This window comes from Equus asinus, chromosome 4, assembly GCF_041296235.1.
Source record: "Equus asinus isolate D_3611 breed Donkey chromosome 4, EquAss-T2T_v2, whole genome shotgun sequence".
Lineage (NCBI taxonomy): Eukaryota > Metazoa > Chordata > Mammalia > Perissodactyla > Equidae > Equus > Equus asinus.
Window position 1 is genome coordinate 106,044,041 of NC_091793.1, and position 21,094 is coordinate 106,065,134.

The following is a 21,094-nucleotide window of genomic DNA, read 5'->3' on the forward strand; positions in this document are numbered from 1 at the left end:
TGAACACCTTTCAGGAACGGGACATGATTACAAATTAGATTTAAAAAAATAGTATTCATATCTGGTTTAAATAACTTCCTAAATCAACATTTTGCAAAAGAAGGCTGATAAGCCACATCATTGCTCACCCCTTTGATAGACCCTGATTCTCATACTAAGTGAGGGAAACTTGCCCCAACTTTCAAGTCATACTAATATCGGATAAAGTGACAAGTGAATGTTGGAAAGATCAAACCACAGGCAAGTGGAGTCAGGCCAGTTAATCTACTTTAGATAAACTGTGGTAATCAGAGACAGATGTTAGTGCTTTTCTATAAGTTCACACGTAATGTCAATACATAAGAATTTGTGTGAAAAAGAAAAGTAAAACAGATACAGAAGTGACTGAGCTCAAGTGCACCTAGGCAATACATGGGAGGCCACAAGGGTTTTGATTGACGTGCTAAAGAACATTACTAAATAAATTTAAAATTAATTAAATAAATAATAAATGTATTAAATAAAAAATAGATTAAAATACATAAAAACATTAATAAAGGCACCAAGACCTTTTCACTCAAAGATAAGATAGTTAACTATTAAAAACAAGAGGGGCCAGCCCCGTGGCCTAGTGGTTAAGTTTGGCACACTCCATTTTGGTGGCCTGGGTTCGGTTCCCAGGTGTGGACCTATGGCACTTGTCAGTGGCCATGCTGTGGTGGGGACCCACATACAAAATAGAGGAAGGTTGGCACAGATGTTAGCTCAAGGCAAATATTCCTCAAGCAAAAAAATTTATAAAAAGTAAAAACAAGAAAGACACCATGATGAAGCTCAAGCATTTAATTCTTATAAGTACTACATAAAAATACTACACGCTTAGTTATTAATGTACTTCAGACCTTAGAGAAGCAATGTTTTTGCAGATGATGAACTGTACAGTTAAATTCTCAGTCAATAATTCTGTAAATGTTCAATATACATCTTGCAATGAAAGATGAGTATCTGTCATTATTGGAGAGGAGAGGTTTCCAACCTATGTCCTGTAGAGATCTAGACTTCAGGACTCTAGAACCTGGCCTCAGGAAGAGAAAAGCAACAAGAACTCAGGGTGGGTGTGGCTACTGGCTGTGCACAGGCTGAGTTATAGGTGCCGGGTCCATGGCTAGTAGAAGCCCACAATCATCTCTGGCCAAGGATGGGAGAAGCAAAAGTAATAGCTACTCCCACCTTCGAAATAAAGAAACCATTGCATATAGCTGGGCTTTTAAGTTACTATCTCTACTAGCTCTATGTGCAATATTCATTTAATCACTCAACAGTTATTGGGAAATATTATATTCTGAGATTTGGGTTAAATATCTGTCTTATGGAACCCCTTCATCAACATAACACATTATTTATCTGGGCTTTTTTCTCCTTTTCCTTTGTGGTTTTTTTTTTTTTCTCTTTTTTATTGGCCAAAATGAAAAGTACAAAGTACCTTATGGTTCTTCTAATATTAATTTATTTTATTACAATCAAGGTTAATAATTCTTAAGGTGTGTCTTCCAATTACATTTTTTTCTTCTGTAAATTGTCCCTGTGTTTTGCCTATTTTTCCACCAGAGTGTCAGTGTTATTAGATTGTAATTACTCTTTATTCATGGAAAATCATTTGAGTTTTCTTAACATGAAATATTTATCAAATGTATTAGTTTTCCACTGCTGCATAACAAATTACCACAAACTTAGCAGCTTGAAACAACGCAAATTTATTATCTCACGGTTTCTGTAGGTCAGAAGTCTGGCACTGCATAGCTGGATTCTCTGCTCTGGGTCTCACTGGGATGAAGTCAGGGTGCTGGCTAGAAATGCAGCTCTCATCTGAAGCTCAGGATCTTCTTCTAAGCTTTCTGGTTGTTGGCAGAGTCCGTTTCCTTGCAGTTGTAAGACTGAAGTCTCTGCTTTCCTGCTAGCTCATGGCCTTGGACCATTCTCAGTAAGCAGAGGCCAACACAGGTCCTTGCCACATAGCTCCCATATTTTATAACATGGTGTTTGCTTTCTTCTAGCCCAGCTGGAGCATCTCTCTCTCAGTTCGCCTTATGTAACCAGCAGTAGAAAACTCTCTTCTCTTAAAGTGTTCTTCTGATTAGGTCAGGCTTACCTAGCAAAAATCTCCCTTTTGCCATAAACATCACATAATCATCATGTTCACAGGTTCCAGCCACACTCATGGGTAAGGATTATACAAGGGAAAGAGTCATTGGGGTCATCTTGGGAGCCTGCCAACCACACCAAAGTTTCTGTGTTGTATTGATTTTTTTTTCTAAGAACCACCTGCTATACTAATATCATCTGCCACATTGATGACTTAGTAATTTCTCTTTATTTATATGGGCTTTGTTTTGCTGTTCTTTTTCTAATTTCTCAAATTAATTTCTTTGCAGGTTCTTTCATCCTTTCTTGATCATCCTTGTTAATATTAAAACATTCAGTGACTGCTTGGTCCTATTCCATAGCATTTGACAGAAAATACTCTTATTTTCTAAACATCTATTTATATATTTTATTTGCTCCTCAACCCAATATTTGTTTAGGAGGACATTTGTTTATTTTGAAGTGGTTGGATTTTTTTCTATCAATTTACTATTAATTTCTAGTTTAACTGCCTTATGATCAGAAAATAACCCTATAGGATGTCTTCTATTTTTAATTTATTGAGGCTTACTTTGAGACCCAGTGTAGTACTATTAATTTATATAGATAAACCAGGGGCACTTTAAAATAAGAATTACCTGTAAATTTAATTTTTAAGATAATATATATTCATAATATATTTATCTTATTATTCAAATTATCAGTGTCCTTATTTAATTTTTCTTTGTTTCATGACAGGCTAAAGCACTTATATTAAAACCTTCATAAAAAGATATTTTTATCAATATATTCTTTTTTTATTGAGGTATAATTGACATATAATATTATATTAGTTTCAGGTATACAACGTACTGATTTGATATTTGTATATATTGTGAAAAGATCACTACAATAAATCTAGTTAACAACCATCACCACGCATAGTTACAAATTTTTTTTTCTTATGATGAGAACTTTTACGATTTAGTCTCTTAAAAACCTTCAAATATGCAGTACAGTATTATTAACTATAGTCGCCATGCTGTACAGTATTTTCCCAGGAATTACTTATTTTATAGCTGGAGTTTGTATCTTTTGACCCCCTTTGCCCATTTTGCTCACCCATCCACCCCTCGTCTCTTTTTTGTTCTTTTTTCAGATTCCACATGTAAGTGAGATCATATTTGTCTTCCTCTCTCTGAACTATTTCATTTAACAAAATGCTCAAGGTTAATTCCTGTTGTTGCAAATGGCAGGATTTCATTCTTTTTTATGGCTGAATAATATTCCATTGTATATGTATACACCACAGTTTCTTTATCCATTCATCCGTCGATGGACACTTAGGTTTTTTCCATATCTAAGCTATTGTAAACAATGCTGCAATGAACATGGGGGTGTACATATCTTTTCGAGTTAGTCTTTTCATTTTCTTTGGGTAAATATCCAGAAGTGGAATTGCTGGACCATATGGTAGTTCTATTTTCAATTTTTTGAGGAACTTCCCTACTGTTTTCCATAGTGGCAGCACAAATTTACATTTTAACCACCAGTGCACAAGGGTTCCCTTTTCTCCACATCCTTGCCAACACTTGTTATTGCTTGCCTTTTTTGATAATAGCCATTCTAATAGGTGTGAGATGATATCTAATTGTGGTTTTGATATGCATTTCCTTGATAATTAGTGATGTTGAGCATCTTTTCATGTACCTGTTGGCCATCTGTATTTCCTCTTTGGGAAAATGTTGGTTTAGTTCTTATGCACATTTTAAATTGCATTGTTTGTTCTTCTGCTATTGAGTTTTATGTGTTCTTTATACATTCAGGGTATTAGCCCCTCATCAGATATATGATTTGCAAATATCTTCCCCCATTCGGGAGGTTGCCTTTTCATTTTGTTGATGGCTTCCTTTGCTGTGCATAAGCTTTTTAGTTTGATATAGTCCCACTTGGTTATTTTTGCTTTTGTTGCCTTTGCTCAATATATTCCTATATCTTTCATTGTTGAAATCAAAGATGATGTGATTCTGAGTTCTTTATTTGAATGGGGTAATAACACTCTTACTCAAAAAGGGAAGAAAAAGATCTTTAGGTGTGTGGATAGAGTCCATTTCTGTATTAGTACATGAGATATGAATTCAGATAAAGTATTAAAGAAATTGGTTAACAGCAAGACTAAAATATTCTTTTTTAGTTAAACAAGAAATAAAAACAAGTACTTTTATGGATTTAAAAGCCAATAAGGGTAATTAATTTTTCCTTTTTTGTTCTTAAATTGAAATTTAATTTTATTTTGAAATTCACGATTCACATAATAATGCAATTGGTTCTCACTGTTTTCAAGATTAATAGACTATTGTAAAAATCCATTTTAACATTTATTAAGCCATTAGTCAACCTCTAATCACTATTTCCAAATGAGCTGGTTCATTTGAAAATATGTATATTTTCACACTTGGCTCTCAATAGCTAAATTCTACACTGACTTGTACTGTCTACGTATTTTTTGGCAGACTGACTCAATAAGTGAGCCGAGAGAATGCAAGGACCTCACAGTGTCTGAGCAATCACTTTACCTTGTACACTAGAGCATTCAATAACCACTTAATCACTACAACCCTGACGGTAAGAGCATTTTTCCTCCTCGGTGGGTTTATGCAACATTTCTCACTTCTTACAATTGTTCTCTACCATAACAAATTATTTTGACCTTGAGGGTGAAGCAAAACAAAACAAAGCAAATGATATATTCCACAATATTTCTTTGAGTAAATCATTAAATGGGTTCTTTTTATTCTCTGACTTCATCTTAAGACTTTTTTTTTTTAAATTTCAGACTTAGTTCATTACAGGGAGCTTATTTATAGGGTTTAATAGGAGATCAATTTATGAAAAGTGATAAAAATATGTCAAAAATAAATCGGTAATTTAAGGGTGAAAAGGATACAGAATATGTGTGTATAATACATATATGTTTTATTTTTGAAAAAATATGTATTTTTAAAGCTACTTTATTTATTTTTGAAAAAATAAGTATTTTAAAGCATGTATTATTTTAAAGCTGGGCATTTTATAGGCATTTTTATATATATATCCCAAATCATACATAAATGAGATGCTCTAGAACCTCAAAAATATTAGTATTAATATTTTATTGTGTACACTGTGCATTAGTAAACATTTCTAGTGTACACTAAGCATATTAAAAATTAAAATGACCACTATTAAAGACTCTCAACAAAGCAACAATCCAATTTCAAAGAAAAAGACACTGTATTGAGATTGAGCATTTCCAAAGAGCAGCTAGAAAAGTCAAATATTGTCATTAATTCCCATATCATCCCTAAAACTCAGATTATTTCTTCCTCAAGCTGTATGTTGGAAGGACAATATTCAGTGGCTTATTCATATTTACCAAATATTAAATTATTCCTATTAATTGTGAAATCTAGTGTTAGTCAAACATTTGCCAGGAGTAGGAATGAAGGTAGAGGAACACAGCTTTAATAGACTCTGAATTCTGCTTTAAAGTACGTCAAACATGAATTTCTGTATTGATGATTAGATATAAAAGAACAAAAGAAACATAACATCTCACCACATACTGGGCCAACAGAAATTTATTGTTATGCAAATAAGTTAGAAACAACAACAAAAATCTGCGAAATTGCATTTATAATTCCCAAGCTAGAAACTAAAATTATAAACCAATGAGTCCCACTGTTAAATTCATTTTGCTGAATTGAGCATGCAGGCTCTAAAGTTCTTTTGACATTAATTTTTAACGTTAAATGACAACATATATTTAACAAATACTTAATGTGCTTGCTGGCCAGGGAACTGTGTAACTATAGTGAAAGAGTTTAGAGTTCTGTTTTGAGTCAGACAAGCTTGGGTTTGAACCAAAATGACTGGTTTTATGGACTTTAGGCAAATATCTGAACCTCCTCAAGCTTTAGTTTCTAATTTGTAAAAGGTCTTTACTTCCCATGATTGTTATAAAGATAGAACAAGATAGCACATAGAAAATGTGTCTGGCATTTGCTTACTGGATGAATGGTAACAATCTTCATAACAATACTGCATAGTTTGTAATATGTGTAATTGCTGATATTTGATCTTTTTTGACTGCCAAAAACTATTAGTACATGCCAAACATTGAAATTAGGACCTGAAAAATAAAATAGTGAATATAATAGACCCTGTACCTCCTCATGGGTTCAAAATCAGATGGAACATACAGACAAGCAAACAATTGCCACACGCTATGATAGGGTTAGTGTGGGTTATCTTGAGAGCACCGTGTAACTCAGTCAAAGACGAGCAGCCCAGAAGAGAGTGACACTTGGGATCAGAAGGATGAATTGGGTGGGGGTGAGTCAAGTGAAGCACGATAGGGTAGGAGAATATTCTAGATAGAGAGAACAGGTATAAATATCAGAACCTGATAAAGCATGGGGAGTTTCAGGAAAAAAAAGATTGGTGTAGTTGGCTGAGGAGGAGTAGGGAATATTATTACATGAGGCTGGAAAGGTCAGTATAGGTCACTTTTTGCAGGAACTTGTAGGCCATATTAAGTAGTACAAATTGGGAGCAATGGGAAGCTCCTGAAAGGTTGGGAAGTGGAGAAAGCTATGACCAGATCTGACTTTTAGAAAGAACATTTATTATGTGGAGACCAGACTAGTGAGGGGAATATGAATGTGGAAGACTCACTTGGAGGCTGTAACAGTAAAACTGAGAGACGGTAGAGGTCTGACATTGGGTGGAAGGGAATGCAGAGGAGTGGACAAAGACAGGTGGAGTTGGCAGTACCTGGTAATTAATTAGATGCAAGGGAGAGAGAATTTGGGTATCCACTGGCTAGACGGTAGGACTCTTCAGGGAAAGTAGTTGCCATCTCACAGAGAGCACAGCCCTGAACAACTATGGCTCAAGACAAGGAAAGAGGCAAGAGCTGGAAGGGACACACAGCCAATGCCCAGATAGAACTCTACAAAATGTTACAAAATCTAAGTGTCTGTCAGTTAATGATATGAAAATTCTGTGTGTTTTCTTTCCTTCTCCTTCTTTCCCTTTTCTTGCCTGCTCCCCAAAAAGGAGAGGCTGCATCGAAGAGCAAACTGCTTATTTCATTTGACCTAGGACCAGGCTTGCTTGGTTTATTCTATCTGTACATTTTCAGAAGATATAACTGATAAAAATGTAGGTATTTCTGAAAAGCGTTATTAATTTACATGATGCTGAATAACGTTGATCGAGCATCTCATTTGTTCCAGGTACTGTGCTAATTATTAGAATTACAAAGATGTATAGAACCACAATACTTATTCTCAAGTTGCTCACAAGATTAGCAAGTTGGATAAACAGATACACACCAGAGAAATAGAGTGCAATACATACATTTCATGTTATGCAGCTAGTAATTCTACTTGGGGGAGTCTCACAGGGCTGCCAAGAATCAAGTTTCTTGATATAGTGAGCAATAAAACAATAATATATTTTTGTTCAGTAAATAATGGACAAATTTTGGGCTGACAGCTCAAAGGCCACTTCTTTTTGGTTGGATTTTGCAGAGGGTGACGTGGAGAAGACATTTCTAACAAGAAATGATGGACTCAAAAGGAATAAACTTCATGGAAGGATGTGACTAGGACTGAGGTGAATCATAGGCGATTAGGCTGGTGAAATAGATGTAGTCAAGGCCAAGTTGCTCATGACACGGTAAAGACTGCTCTTTTTTCCCCTCCATGGAAATGTGTTTCAAATGGTAATTCTATTGATACTGGTGAATAATAGAAGGGAGATAGTGGTCAAGATTGTAGATGGATTTAGAAGATGAAATCTATAGAATTTAGCGACAAATTTGATGAGGGGCTTTCAATTAGAGAAGTTGAGAATGAGTTCAGGCTTCTCAAAATCTATTTGAAAAGGAGATCCCACGATTGGGAGGAAAGTAGCATGGATTTTCTGAAGCCAGGGGATGATAGTGCTCAAAAAATGAGGAAATATTGCAGATGATCAAGTGAAGTGAGCCCACTGAATTTGGCAATTAAAAGAATACCCATGATTTTTGAGAGAAAGGTAGAGTTAGAAATCAGAGTTGAGATGTTTGAAGGTGACCAAGCAGTAGAAAATGGGAGACAGTGAGTACAAACTATCTTTTAAAGAAGATTGGCAATACACTCAAGGAAAGAATTAAGAAAAAACCTTGAAGAAAAGATGAGGTCGAAGGGCCAACATTCAAAATTTACACGGTTTTATTTTATTTTAAGGTTGGGAGAGTCTTGATCCCCATACAAGCTTATGGTGAGAGCTTAGAAAGAAGAAGAAACTGTAATACAGGATGGAGGCAATACTTGCTGCATCAGAGCCCCTAAGGATTTGTGAAGAGATAGTACATAAAGAAAAGTTGGAGGCGTAGACACCTACCTCCCAGTAGATTCTTAACACCTCCAGATATGTTATCTGATGTTTTCCTATGGGGAAAATTATGTAATGCTGTTCAAGAATTTGGATATTTGCAAAAGTCTTGGTACATATCCATTCTGATTCAGGATTAATTAGAGACTTCCTATTCTATTTCTTTTTGTGTGTGTGTGAGGAAGATTGGCCCTGAGCTAATATCTGTTGCTAATCTTCCTGTTTTTGCTTCAGGAAGATTGTCACTGAGCTAACATCTGTGCCAATATTCCTCTGTTTTATGTGGGATGCTGCCACAGCCTGGCTTGATGAATGGAGCTAGGTCTATGCCTGGGATCTGAGCCCATGAACCCCGGGCAACCTAAGCAGAGCATGTGAACTTACCCACTACCCCACTGGGCCGCCCCATATTCTATTTCTTTATTTAACATGTATTTACTGGGCACTTACTATGCAAAGCACTGTGATGAATGTGGGCTGTACTGTGGTAAGTGAAATGACATAATCCCTGCTCTCATGCACATTTTGAAACTGAGCATTGTCCATATAAGGTATTCACTGTAGACCTTTCTATGAGAGCACAGATTTAGTCTGCTGACATTCAGCAGTATATGTTTAGGCTGAAAATTGTCATATGTTCATTAATGCATATATAGTAAAGATAATAGTATTAAACAAAAAAAAATCCGTAAGCAGAAAGTTAATATTTTAACACAGGTGATATAATTGAGAGGACAAATGGGAGTCTAGATGTAACTGTTCATTACCCATGTATTCATTCATTTAAGAAACATTTTCTATGTGCTGTGGACTTAAGGTGAATAAGACATGGTTAGTGTTTTCCCTGTTCTCAAAGACTTGATAAGCTAATGATGTAACCATAGAAGTGCTTCCTAATGATTTGGAAGATTCTTTCAGGTATCATTAAATTCAGAAGGGTGTGTTCCTAAAACACAACTTTAAGTAACCATAGTTTGCGAGAGTAAGCGCTCTGTAACTAGAATTGGGCCTCCCCAGGTCAGTATGGGCTACAGACGCAGATCAGTCTAAAGTGCAGGCCAGCACAGGAGGAAGACGACCCTGCAGGACTGAGGGAGAGAACTCTGAGACACGCCTGGCTATGTCATTAACTTGTGCCCACTTAAGAGGGATTGGTAGTTAACACTAACTCTGTAGCAGAGTTCTTAGTTCTTCAATAAACAGTACGCCAAGGAAAGTACGTTTTCAGACAATGTTAAGGAGATTTAGTGTAATGGTTAAGAACATAGACTGTGTAGCCAACTGGCTGGATTCAAGTCTGGGATCAATCCTTACTACTTTTGTGACTTCAGCAAGCTATTTAAACTCGTAGTGTTCAATCTCCCTATCTGTGAGATTGGAATAATAGTATCTATCTCATGGTGTGAAGATTGAGATAATTCATTTAAATCCTACAAACAGTGCTTTGTCCATGGTGAGCACTCCACAAATGATGTCTGTTATTAACACAACCTGAATTACAAAGACCCAAAAAACATTTTTACTCATTCTGGAGCTCACTCATTGCAAAAACAAGTGCACTTTTTCCTAACTACTTTAGCAATATGTTGTTTTTATTCCAAAGAGGCATAATTTAATAACTCAATTCACTTTAAAAGTATTTATTTAAACAGAACTATAGTAGTAATTTTGCTATCATCATCTTATGTTTTTGAGCACTTTTAATTCCAAACAGCTTTTAGATCCTCATAACGTTCCTATAAGCACTGTAGGATGGATGTCCTCCTATTATAAATTAGGAAACTGGATAATATAGAGTTAGTGATTTGTCCATAGTAAAGGCCACCAGACTCTTAGTATGTGTCTATACAAATCAACCCAAACTCAAAAAGTTATTGAGCACTTATTATGGACCCAACACTGTGCTAGATGCTTCAGAGGTTTAAAATGATATAAATATGATGCATAACAAAAGAAACTTACTTTCTAAGTGGGGAAATAATGATTTTACATTATTTTTTGCACAGTCTTAGCAGTTTTGCACAGCTTTCAAAGCTCTTCAAAATCTGTCCAAGCCACCATTCTCTATTATTAATTTTCGGTGGAAACTCATATTTCCAGCTGATCCATTGTGCTTACTACTGCACGAGTCAAGAAACTCTCTGCGGTTTTAAAAACAAGTCCTTAGGTTATTTGAACTTACTTTGAGGATTGAGGACACTGCGACTTAAAGAGGTGATGAAATGTGACCCATGTGATGCCTTTTCTGCATTTGGGGACCAACGAGGCAAAGCGTAGGAAAGAGAGCCCCCAAGTTTGTCCTGGAATGGGGGACAGAGATGCATGAGGGTGCACCTTATGGCTGCAGTCAAACAAACAGATGCCTCCATTTTACCACGTCTCTTCATATCAGTCTACTGTGGTTTCCTGGAATCTGAAACAATCTGCCCTTGTCTACGCCTCTAGCCTCATCTCCTGTGATTTCATGTCCCAGCAAAAACAGACTACTACCTGTTTCCAAACACACCCTATTGCTTCCTGTCTCTAGGTTTTTGCATATTTATTCTTTCTGACTGGAATCCCCTTCAGAAAAATAGTTTTCTTAAAATTCTTAAGGAGTTTACCAAATCAAGAATTTAATGAAAATAATTGAAAATTTAAACAGAAAACATACAATTTATCACTCTCCCCAGATAAACATGTAAACCAGTTTATTACAGACGGTAGAACACGAACGACAAAAAAGGACAAACAGTAGAATATGTTACTAGCAATTCTTAAAAGAAAACTTACATAGCATTGGGGATAATAATAATAATAATGACAATTTATTGAGTGCTTACTATAGGTCGGGAATTGTGGTAAGTACTTCACATTTATTATCTCACTTAATACTCTCCAAAAAGTATGAAGTAGGTAATATTATCCTTATTTTTGAGGAGAGAAAATTGTATAGTCGGGTAAGGCCACACAGTAAGTGGCTAAAATGGAATTATATAACCCAGCATTTGGCTCCAGAGAAAAATATATTACCAAAAACATTATAATTGTGACCTCACGTGTCTGAAAACAAATGCTTAGACTTTGGACAATAAACAATGAGCACTTGTAATTTTAACTCAAGGCATTAATCTAATTTCTGGGGTATTATAATGACTTATAGATAAGACTCATTATTGAAATTCAGGAATGAAAACATTAACATATTCAAATGAAACAGATCTAATAGAAGTCATGACAGGAAGCATTTTGAGTCAATAAGGAGAGATGGAAAATATGGAAATTCATATTTAAAGGTTGAAAGTAATTTTTCTAAAATGCAAATATATGTATGTATATGTGTATATATGTATATATGTATTTACATATATACGAAAGTCATTTTTCCAAAATGTGTATACATATGTGTATATATACAGACTCATGTCTTATTAGTATCCTCCATTATTTAGTACACTCCCAGGCACAGGGTAACTGATGAATAAACAAAGGTAGGCAAAAGTATAAGGGGCAAAACAGAAAGAACCAAAATGGTGAGAGTACTTTAATATACTATAGGTTGCATTCCTGACACAGAATAAAGAATCTTCATCTTTTGAGGCATCTGCTGTCAGTTTACTTCCACTAGAAGCAGAGCAGCTCATAAATTGTGCCTTGCTTTGATGAAGAGAGCACAACATAAAAGTAAGGAAGCAATAAGGAGAAACAATTTTGCTTGGGTTTTATTTCTGACCAAGAAGAAAGAAATGATGAAGAAAAGTGACAAGAAATTTGGGACAATAAGATAATCTATAAAAGAATATTTACAGATAACCAGATTCAAAAATGAATGAAAGAAATTGAAATGTAATGGGGATGAATAGAAGGTTCAGCATTTGATATAAAAATCTCGGATGAGATACAACTTCATTTCAACAGTAATTCATGTGAGAAAGATGAGGGATTATTACTTTCCTGGAAACTCAATATAAATTGACAAGGTAAAATGGCTAACAAAGATAAAGACAGTAAGATCGAACTCAATATTAGATTGAATCAAGAGAAAAATGGAGTCTGGATCATGGGAAATCAAACTGTTTTCAGAGTAAGTGTGATGATGAAAATCCTTCAAAATGGTTCTATTGAAAAGAATTAAATGAGGTGGAAAAGTATGATCTAAGTGCCCAGTTTGTATTAAACATGTACAAATATATTGTGACATAAAAGGAAAGACATGCATGTATATAAGTCGTTATAATAAAATATTATGATATTTTGTAAGATGCATGAACCCAGAGCATGAATTGTTTATTACCCTTACCCTGTGCCTTGTATCTCTGGGAACCAAAAAAGAAGCCATTCATTCTGCCTGGGGTTGGGAAAGCTTCATAATCACTATCTTTAAAGAGCTGAAACAGTGTTTCCCATACTTAACTCCTGAACTTCAGGTACTACATCCATGGACCTAGTGGGTACAGTCTAATTAGAAAGCAATGCATTAAAGTGCAGCACAGGCAGCAAAAGCTCCATTCACCAGTACTCCCTACCTCATGCAATGTGCTCTGACATCATCTATTCTATTTAATTTAAAAAAATGTAAAAATTACTAGTACAGTAAATTGGTTTATAAGCTCCATCAAGGTCATAACTCCTAATTTGAGAATTACTGCATTAAATTTTCTCTAAAGTTTCCACTAAACTAACATTTAAATTTTCAATTAATGCCATGTTCCAAGATATAAAATGACAGAGTGTGAAGAAATAGAATTGCCTTCAGGGGTTCAGGGGATAGTCACTTTTTTATAAAGAGATCAGTGTTCCTGTTAGCCCTGATCAATATAAACAAAAACAGCATATGTATGTAAATAATGTTAAATTTTTGCATAAAAATATTTGTTATGAATGGTCTTTGCAACAAAATAGTTTCTTTTCTAATTCTTCAAACAGTATGTACTAGCTATTAGTCTTCATCAAATATTAACTGTAGGTCTGAGGAATCAAGAAAAACTCAGACTGTGAAGAATATCACCAAGTTTCTTATAACAAAACTTTCCATTTCATGCAGATAACCATTTTTCAAAAAATCAGTCTCCATCTGGCTCTTCAGCAAAACTCAAGTCTTTAATGAACAAAGTTTGAACTGAGATAATATTCAAACTAAAAGTCTTGGGGCAGGTCCTGTGGCCGAGTGGTTAAGTTCAAGCACTCTGCTTTGGCGGCCCAGGGTTTCGCCTGTTCGAATCCTCGGTGCAGACGTGGCACCACTCACCAAGCCATGCTGAGGCAGCATCCCACATGCCACAACTAGAAGTACCCACAACTAAAAATACACAACTATATACTGGGGGGTTTTGGGAGAAAAAGGAAAAAAAAAGTCTTGAAAAAATTCCACAAGGTTTTGCAAAAATTATCTGTCATTATTTTCCTGAATCTTTTTCCATGGACACACAAAATGTGACAAGGATCTCCCTGCCATTATTTCTCCATACTCTTTCTCTCCCCGTGTCACTACACAAACTTGATTTACCTAAGAAGCCCATAGTTCTGGGATCAAGGCAACAGCTTCTAGCTGTAATATTAGCCCCAAATCTGAAATGTGGAGGATGACATAGCTTATTCAGAGACTCATTATAAAAGGGTGGAACATCTTTAAAGGGACATAGCCAATAATTCAAAAGAATGTCACTTGCCTATGTATCTTACTTGAACAACTATCAAATGTAATGTAGTTACCCTTGGACATGGTGACATTCTAGTAGAATTATGTCCCTAGTAGAGTACTTTGATGGTATTCAATCCTTTAAAGTATTTAGACTATGTGAAAATTAATTAATGTAATCCATCAAATCAACAATGTAAAGAAAAATCACATGATCATATCAATAGATGCAGAGAAAGCATTTGACAAAACCAAGCACTCGTTCATGATAAAAACTCTCAGTAAACAGGAATAGAGGAAAACTTCCTCAATTTGATAAAGAATATTTACAAAAAATCTAGAACTAACATCTACTTAGTAGTGAAAAACTACAAGCTTTCCCACTAAGATCAGGAATAAGGCAAGTATGTCCCTTCTCCACTCCTTTTTCTTTTTTTTTTAAAGATTTTATTTTTCCTTTGTCTCCCAAAGCCCCCTGGTACAAAGTTGTGTATTTTTAGTTGCGCGTTCTCCTAGTTGTGGCATGTGGGATGCTGCCTCAGCATGGCTTGGTGAGCAGCACCATGTCTGCACCCAGGATTCCAACTGCTGAAACCCTGGGCTGCTGAAGCAGAGCATGCAAACTTAACCACTTGTCCACAGGGCCGGCCCCATCCACTCCTTTTCAACATTGTACTGGAAGTTGTAGCTAATGCAATAAGACAAGAAAAAGAAATAAGAGGAATACTGATTGGGAAAGAAGAAATAAAATTGTCTTTGTTTGCAGAATGAGATTGTTTATGTAGAAAATCCAAAATAATCAACAACAACAACAAAATCCTCCTGGAACTAATAAGCAATTATAGCAGGGTTGCAGGACACAAAGTTAATGTATAAAAGTCAATCATTTTCTTATATGCCAGCATTTAAAGAGTGGAATTTGAAATTAAAAACCAAACCACTTACATTAGCACCCCCCAAAAATAAAACACTGAAGTATAAATCTAAGATGTACAATATCTATGTGAGGAAAATTACAGAACTCTGATGAGAAAAATCAAAGAAGAACTAAATAAATGGAGATATATTCTGTATTTATGGTTTGGAAGACTCAGTATTGTCAAGATGTCAGTTCTTTTCAAATTGATCTATTGCTCAATGCTATTTCATTCAAAATCCCAGCAAGTTAGTTTGTGGATATCAACAAAGTGATTCTGAAGTTTATATAAGGAGGCAAAAGATCCAGAATAGCCAACACCATATTGAAGAAGAACTAAGTCAGATGACCGACACTACCCAACTTCAAGATTTACTATAAAGCTACAGTAATCAAGACAATGTGGTATTGGTGAAAGCATAGACAAATAGATCAACAGAACAGACTAGAGAACCCAGAAATAAACCTGCATAAGTATAGTCAACTGATCTTTGACACAGGAGCAAAAGCAGTATTATGGAGAACAGATACTTTTTTCAACAAATGGTGCTGGAAAAACTGTACATCTAAATGCAAAAAATGAATCTAGACACAGAATTTACACCCTTCACAAAAAATTAACTCAAAATGGATCTCAAACCTAAATGCAAAAATGAAAAACTATAAAACTTGTAGAAGATAAGATAGGAGAAAAATGTAGATGATCTTGGTAAGGCGATCATTTTTTAGATACAATACCAAAAAGAGGATTCATGAAAGCAAGAACTGAAAACTAGACTTCACTAAAATTAAAAATTTATGCTCTGTGAAAGATACTGCCAAGAGAGTGAGCAGATAAGCCACAAACTGGGAGAAAATATTTGCAAAAGACACATCTGATAAAGCGCTGTTACCCAAAATATAGAAAGAACTCTTAAAACTCAACAATAAGAAAACAAACAACCTGATTAATAAATAGGCCAAAGACCTTAACAGACAATTCTCAAAAGAAGATATACAGGTGACAAATAAGCACATAAAAAGATGCTCCATATTACATTTCATGAGGGTAACGCAAATCACAATAGTGAGATACCACTACATACCTATCAGAATGGCACAAATCCAGAACACCGACAACACCAAATGCTGGTGAGGATGTGGAGCAACAGGAACTCCCATTCATTGCTATTTGGAATGCCAAATGGTACAGCCAATTGGGAAGACAGTTGGGCAATTTTTTACAAAACAAAACTTACTCTTACTGGATGATCCAGTGAGTGCCCTCCTCGGCATTTACCCAAAGGAGTTGAAAACTTATGTCTGCACAAAAACCTGCACATGGATGTTAATGGAAGCTTTATTCATAATTGTCAAAATTTGAAAGCAATCAAGATGTCCTTCACTAGGTGAATTGATAAATAAATGGTGGTACATCCAAACAATGAAATATTATTTAGAACCAGAAAGAAATGAACTATAAGCCATGAAATAACATGGAGGAAACTTAAATAAGTATTACTAAGTAAAAGAAGTCAGTCTGAAAAGGCTACATACTACATGACTCCAACTATATGATATTATAGAAAAGGCAAAACGTTGAAGACAATAAAAAGATCAGTGGTTGCCACGGGTTAGGAGTGAGGGAAGGATGACTACGCAGAGCACAGAGGATTTTCAGGGCAGTGAAACTGCTCAGTATGATACTATAATGGCGGATACATGTCATTATACATTTGTCCAAACCCATAAAGTGTACAATACTAAGAGTGAACCCTAATGTGAACTACAGACTTTCAGTAATAATGACGTGTCAATGTAGGTTCATCAACTGAAACCAACGTACCACTCTGGTATGGGATATTGATAATGGGGGAGACTATGCATGTGTGGGGGCCAGCGGTATATGGGAAATCTCTCTGCCTTTCTTTCAATTTTTCTGTGAACCTAAAACTTCTCTAAAAAAGTAAAGTCTTCACATAAATTTTTAAAATTAGATTATGTAACCTAAAGGGTACTTTACTGTTTTTGAGACTTCCACACAATAAATGGGAAGTGAAGGTACTTTGTTCTGGACTTCTTTTGAATTATCTGTTATATCCATTAGATTTTAGCTTAATATTTCTAAGTAAGTTGCTATGGACTGAATTGTGTTCCCACAAAATTAAAATGTAGAAGCTCCAAGTCCCAACATGACTGTATTTGGAGATAGGGCCTGTGAGGGAGTGATAAAGGTTAAATGATGTCATAAAGGTGGGGTCCTAAAAGACACTAGAGTTTTTTCTCTCTCGACATGCACACACCGAGGAAAGGCCACGTGAGGACACAGTAAGAAGGCGGCCACCTGCAACCCAAGCAGAGAGCTCTCCCCAGACACTAACCCTGCTACCACCTTGATCTTTGACTTTCCAGTTTCAAGAAATGTGAGAAAATACATTTTGGTTGTTTAAGCCACCTGGGGTGTGATATATTGTTAAGGTAGCCTGTAAGATTAATACATGGGTCGATATAATTTTAATTGGAGGAACTACATAGAATACTTCTTGTTAAGTTCTCTTCCATGTAAATGTGCCAATGTGACGCAGTGGATGATATACAGAACTTGTAAACAAAGGCTATAAGTTCAATCCTCAGCTATACCTCTCATTAGTTACAGGATCTGAAGCTCCCTGAGCTAGTTTTCTTATTGGAAAAGTTAGATAATAACACATTCCTTTCTAGGTTATTATAAGGATTAAATCACATGACCTTTGTTCATTTCTTGGATCATTCATTTATTCATTCATTATCTAACAAATATCCATTCCTAAGGATGAAAAAACTCATGTGTACGCTATATTATTTTTCAATTGTCAATCATCATCCTGGGCTTCAATTTTTGGTTCCTCAATGAAATAAAATATTATATGATGGCAAAAAAATTCTAGACAGAAAATATATAATCATAAATACAGACAATATAATAAACGAATATACATATAAATTTATACCTACTCATATCTATAAAATCTTACCTCTTTGCTTTCTTCCAGATCCGACTCACTGCTGAAGTCCTCTGTGTTTAAATTTTCAAAGTCAGACTCTCCTACAGCAATTGGTACAGTCACAGTAAGACTGGGATTGTTTATGAATGACATGTAATCACTTTCGTCAATAATGTATTTTTCAACACTGCTGCCAGTTCCTATCCCACTCGTGGTTCCATTGACATCTTTAAGATAGTCAAGATCTTTTCCAATTTCCGCTGTATGATTGGACATACAATTGTCTTTCTTGTTGTTTAGGTCATCAAGTGGTTTAATTTCATCTAAAATCTTTTGTTTTCTAACAAAGGATTGTTGAATAAATTCATATATTTTTCTCTTCACATAAGCTATTCCCTTGTGCATCCTGTCCACAGCAATTTGGAGATTATTCATTTCATTATCATCATCAGTGGCTGCAAGGTTGTCTGCACTAAATGAGCTCAGAAGCAAGGCCAGAAAGAGGTTCAGGACCTTAAAAACAATACAAACATGATTACAATTTCACTCCAACGTAAAGAAGAGCAGAGTGAGATCACTTATTCCTCTAAGTGTGGAGGAAATTATAAGTTCTAACAATCAGATGAGAAAGAAACACCATAGCATAGAGATTAGAATTTGGGCCATCTGAATTTATGATCTGGCTCCATAGATATTTCACTATACATCCTTGGACAAAGACATGATTTCTGTTAGTCTTAAATTCTCCCACTTATAAAATGAAGAAGTTGCATGAGCTGACCTAAGGTTTAGCTAAATCGTATGACTACAAGAAAATAGATTGATTTATGTACTATAAAATTGTATGATTATGAGAAAACAGTTTGATACATGTACTATACAGGAGTTTCAAGCTTAAAAATTATTATTGTTTGCAATTATTCATTCAAATACATTCTATAGCTTTTTTTGATAAGCAGAGATATTGAATTGCATATTAATTAGAAAGTAACCATAAGACCTGGAATGAGAATTAAGGGCTTAACATGGGCATTGACGTGTGTTTTCTTAACCTATTGCATTTCTCATACCCCCCTGTTGACTAATTAGGGAACTATTGATAAATAATCCCTAATATTTCCATGAGACTGGCACATTAATATATACCCATCAGAATATATTATATACCTCTATACTATAAAGAGGAATTAATGTTCCAAACTTAAGAGAGAGAAGAATTGATTAGTTACTTCATTTAGATAATCTCAGGCATCACTAGCCAACCCCTGTTTTGACTGAGGGTCACTAGAGAATTGACTAACACAGGTTGGCTAATGCATCTGCCATATAACATAGAGTGATTGAATGCTATATGCCAATAGGGGGCAAGGAAATGGTAAAATTACTGTGAACACTTAAAGGCAGCACTTTTTAGTTCTATACTGGCAGGTAAGGTTGGGCTTTCTCTAAATTTTTTTTCAGACTTCTCTCTCCCTTGTCTCTGAACTCGTAAAATGATCCCAGTGTATCCTTCTAGGCCTGTCTTCAAGATGATACTCTATTGGAATTTACATAACAAATGTGATGAAATGATTGACAAAGTGGAGTTGAGTATAAAACTGTAGGGTCACTACTACATTGCTGTGTTGTCAAAGTGAAACTATATCCAAGTTAAGAGATTTTTAAAATTAACGATCATCATTTTTGTTTTGTATAAAATGGTCACCACTATATTATGCTCTTAATCTGTTTCTGAAATAAGTATCTTAAATGGGTACATACCACCAGATTTCCAATGACCATGACCATCATGAAGACAGTAAGGCACATGGCTTGACCAGCAACCTCCATACAGTCCCACATGGTCTCTATCCACTCGCCACACAGCACGCGGAACACAATTAGGAAGGAGTGGAAAAAGTCATTCATGTGCCAGCGTGGGAGCTGACAGTCGCTGGCGATCTTGCAGACACAATCTTTGTAGCTTTTACCAAAGAGCTGCATGCCGACCACGGCAAAAATGAAGACGATGATGGCCAACACCAAAGTTAGATTTCCCAGAGCCCCCACTGAATTGCCAATGATCTTTATTAGCATATTTAATGTTGGCCAAGATTTTGCCAACTTGAAAACTCGGAGCTGGAAAATAAAAAATTAATATATATTATTATGATTTTTAAAAGCATTACACATATTGGGGTTTACCAAGAAATGATGATTAAAATAGAATCTCTTACAACATCTGCCATGAACTCGAACCCTCTCAGGCTCATGGCTAATTTTTGGACCCCTTAGGAAGAATTTGATTCTCCTATATTTTAACCATGTAGACCATTTTCCCCTGAAAGTGAATTTTTTTTTTTTTTTGAGGAAGATTAGCCCTGAGCTAACATCTGCTGCCAATCCTCCTCTTTTTGCTGAGGAAGATTGGCCCTGAGCTAACATCCGTGCCCAACTTCCTCTACTTTATATGTGGGACGCCTGCCACAGTATGCCTGCTGAGTGGTGCCATGTCTGCGCCCGGGATCTGAACCGGCGAACCCCGGGCCACCAAAGCAGAACGTGCGAACTTAACCGCTGTGCCACCGGGCTGTCCTCTCCCACCCCACCGTGAAAGTGAATTTTTAATGATTACTTGGAGCCCAACCATCCTTAATTTGTTTTGTGAAGATGAGCCTAAGGCACAACAGTCCTGACACTAATATTAACATCTGAATCGCAATGATCTCCACTGAAAGATATTCATTTGTTAATAGCATGCAAAGTAACATCATATGGAGCCCTACTATGAGTGAAGCAAAGTGTTTATTATTCACTAGTGCTCCTTTGGGGCATTGATATAACTAGATGTGCCTGCATTGAAAAACTTGGAGTATTTCTCCTGACTTCACAATTCTTTCCCTGATTTGCAAGGACATATATGTGAATCAACAGGCAATTCTACAGATTTCTCTCCTCTGATTTTGTGAGGGAGCATATTTTCCAGAGGTAGAATTAGGAAGAGTTTCTGCATGCACATCGTGCATCTGATTGTCATCCAACACTATAAAGGACTGTTTATATTTTCAAGTTACTGTTAAAATGTGATCCCACAAC

General features: G+C 35.6%; 1 protein-coding gene across 4 annotated transcripts in view; it reads right to left on the reverse strand.

The window, feature by feature from the left end:
* The window catches only part of SCN1A (sodium voltage-gated channel alpha subunit 1), a 149,897-nt gene that overhangs the window by 32,646 nt on the left and 96,157 nt on the right, over positions 1-21,094 (reverse strand). For all 4 annotated transcript variants that reach the window (XM_044768769.2, XM_070508039.1, XM_070508041.1 and 1 more), the window contains 2 exons: positions 19,781-20,137; positions 18,050-18,532 (listed from right to left, as the gene is read on the reverse strand). In XM_044768769.2, coding sequence (XP_044624704.1) covers positions 18,050-18,532; positions 19,781-20,137 — 840 coding nt within the window. The remainder of the gene's footprint in view (positions 1-18,049; positions 18,533-19,780; positions 20,138-21,094) is intronic.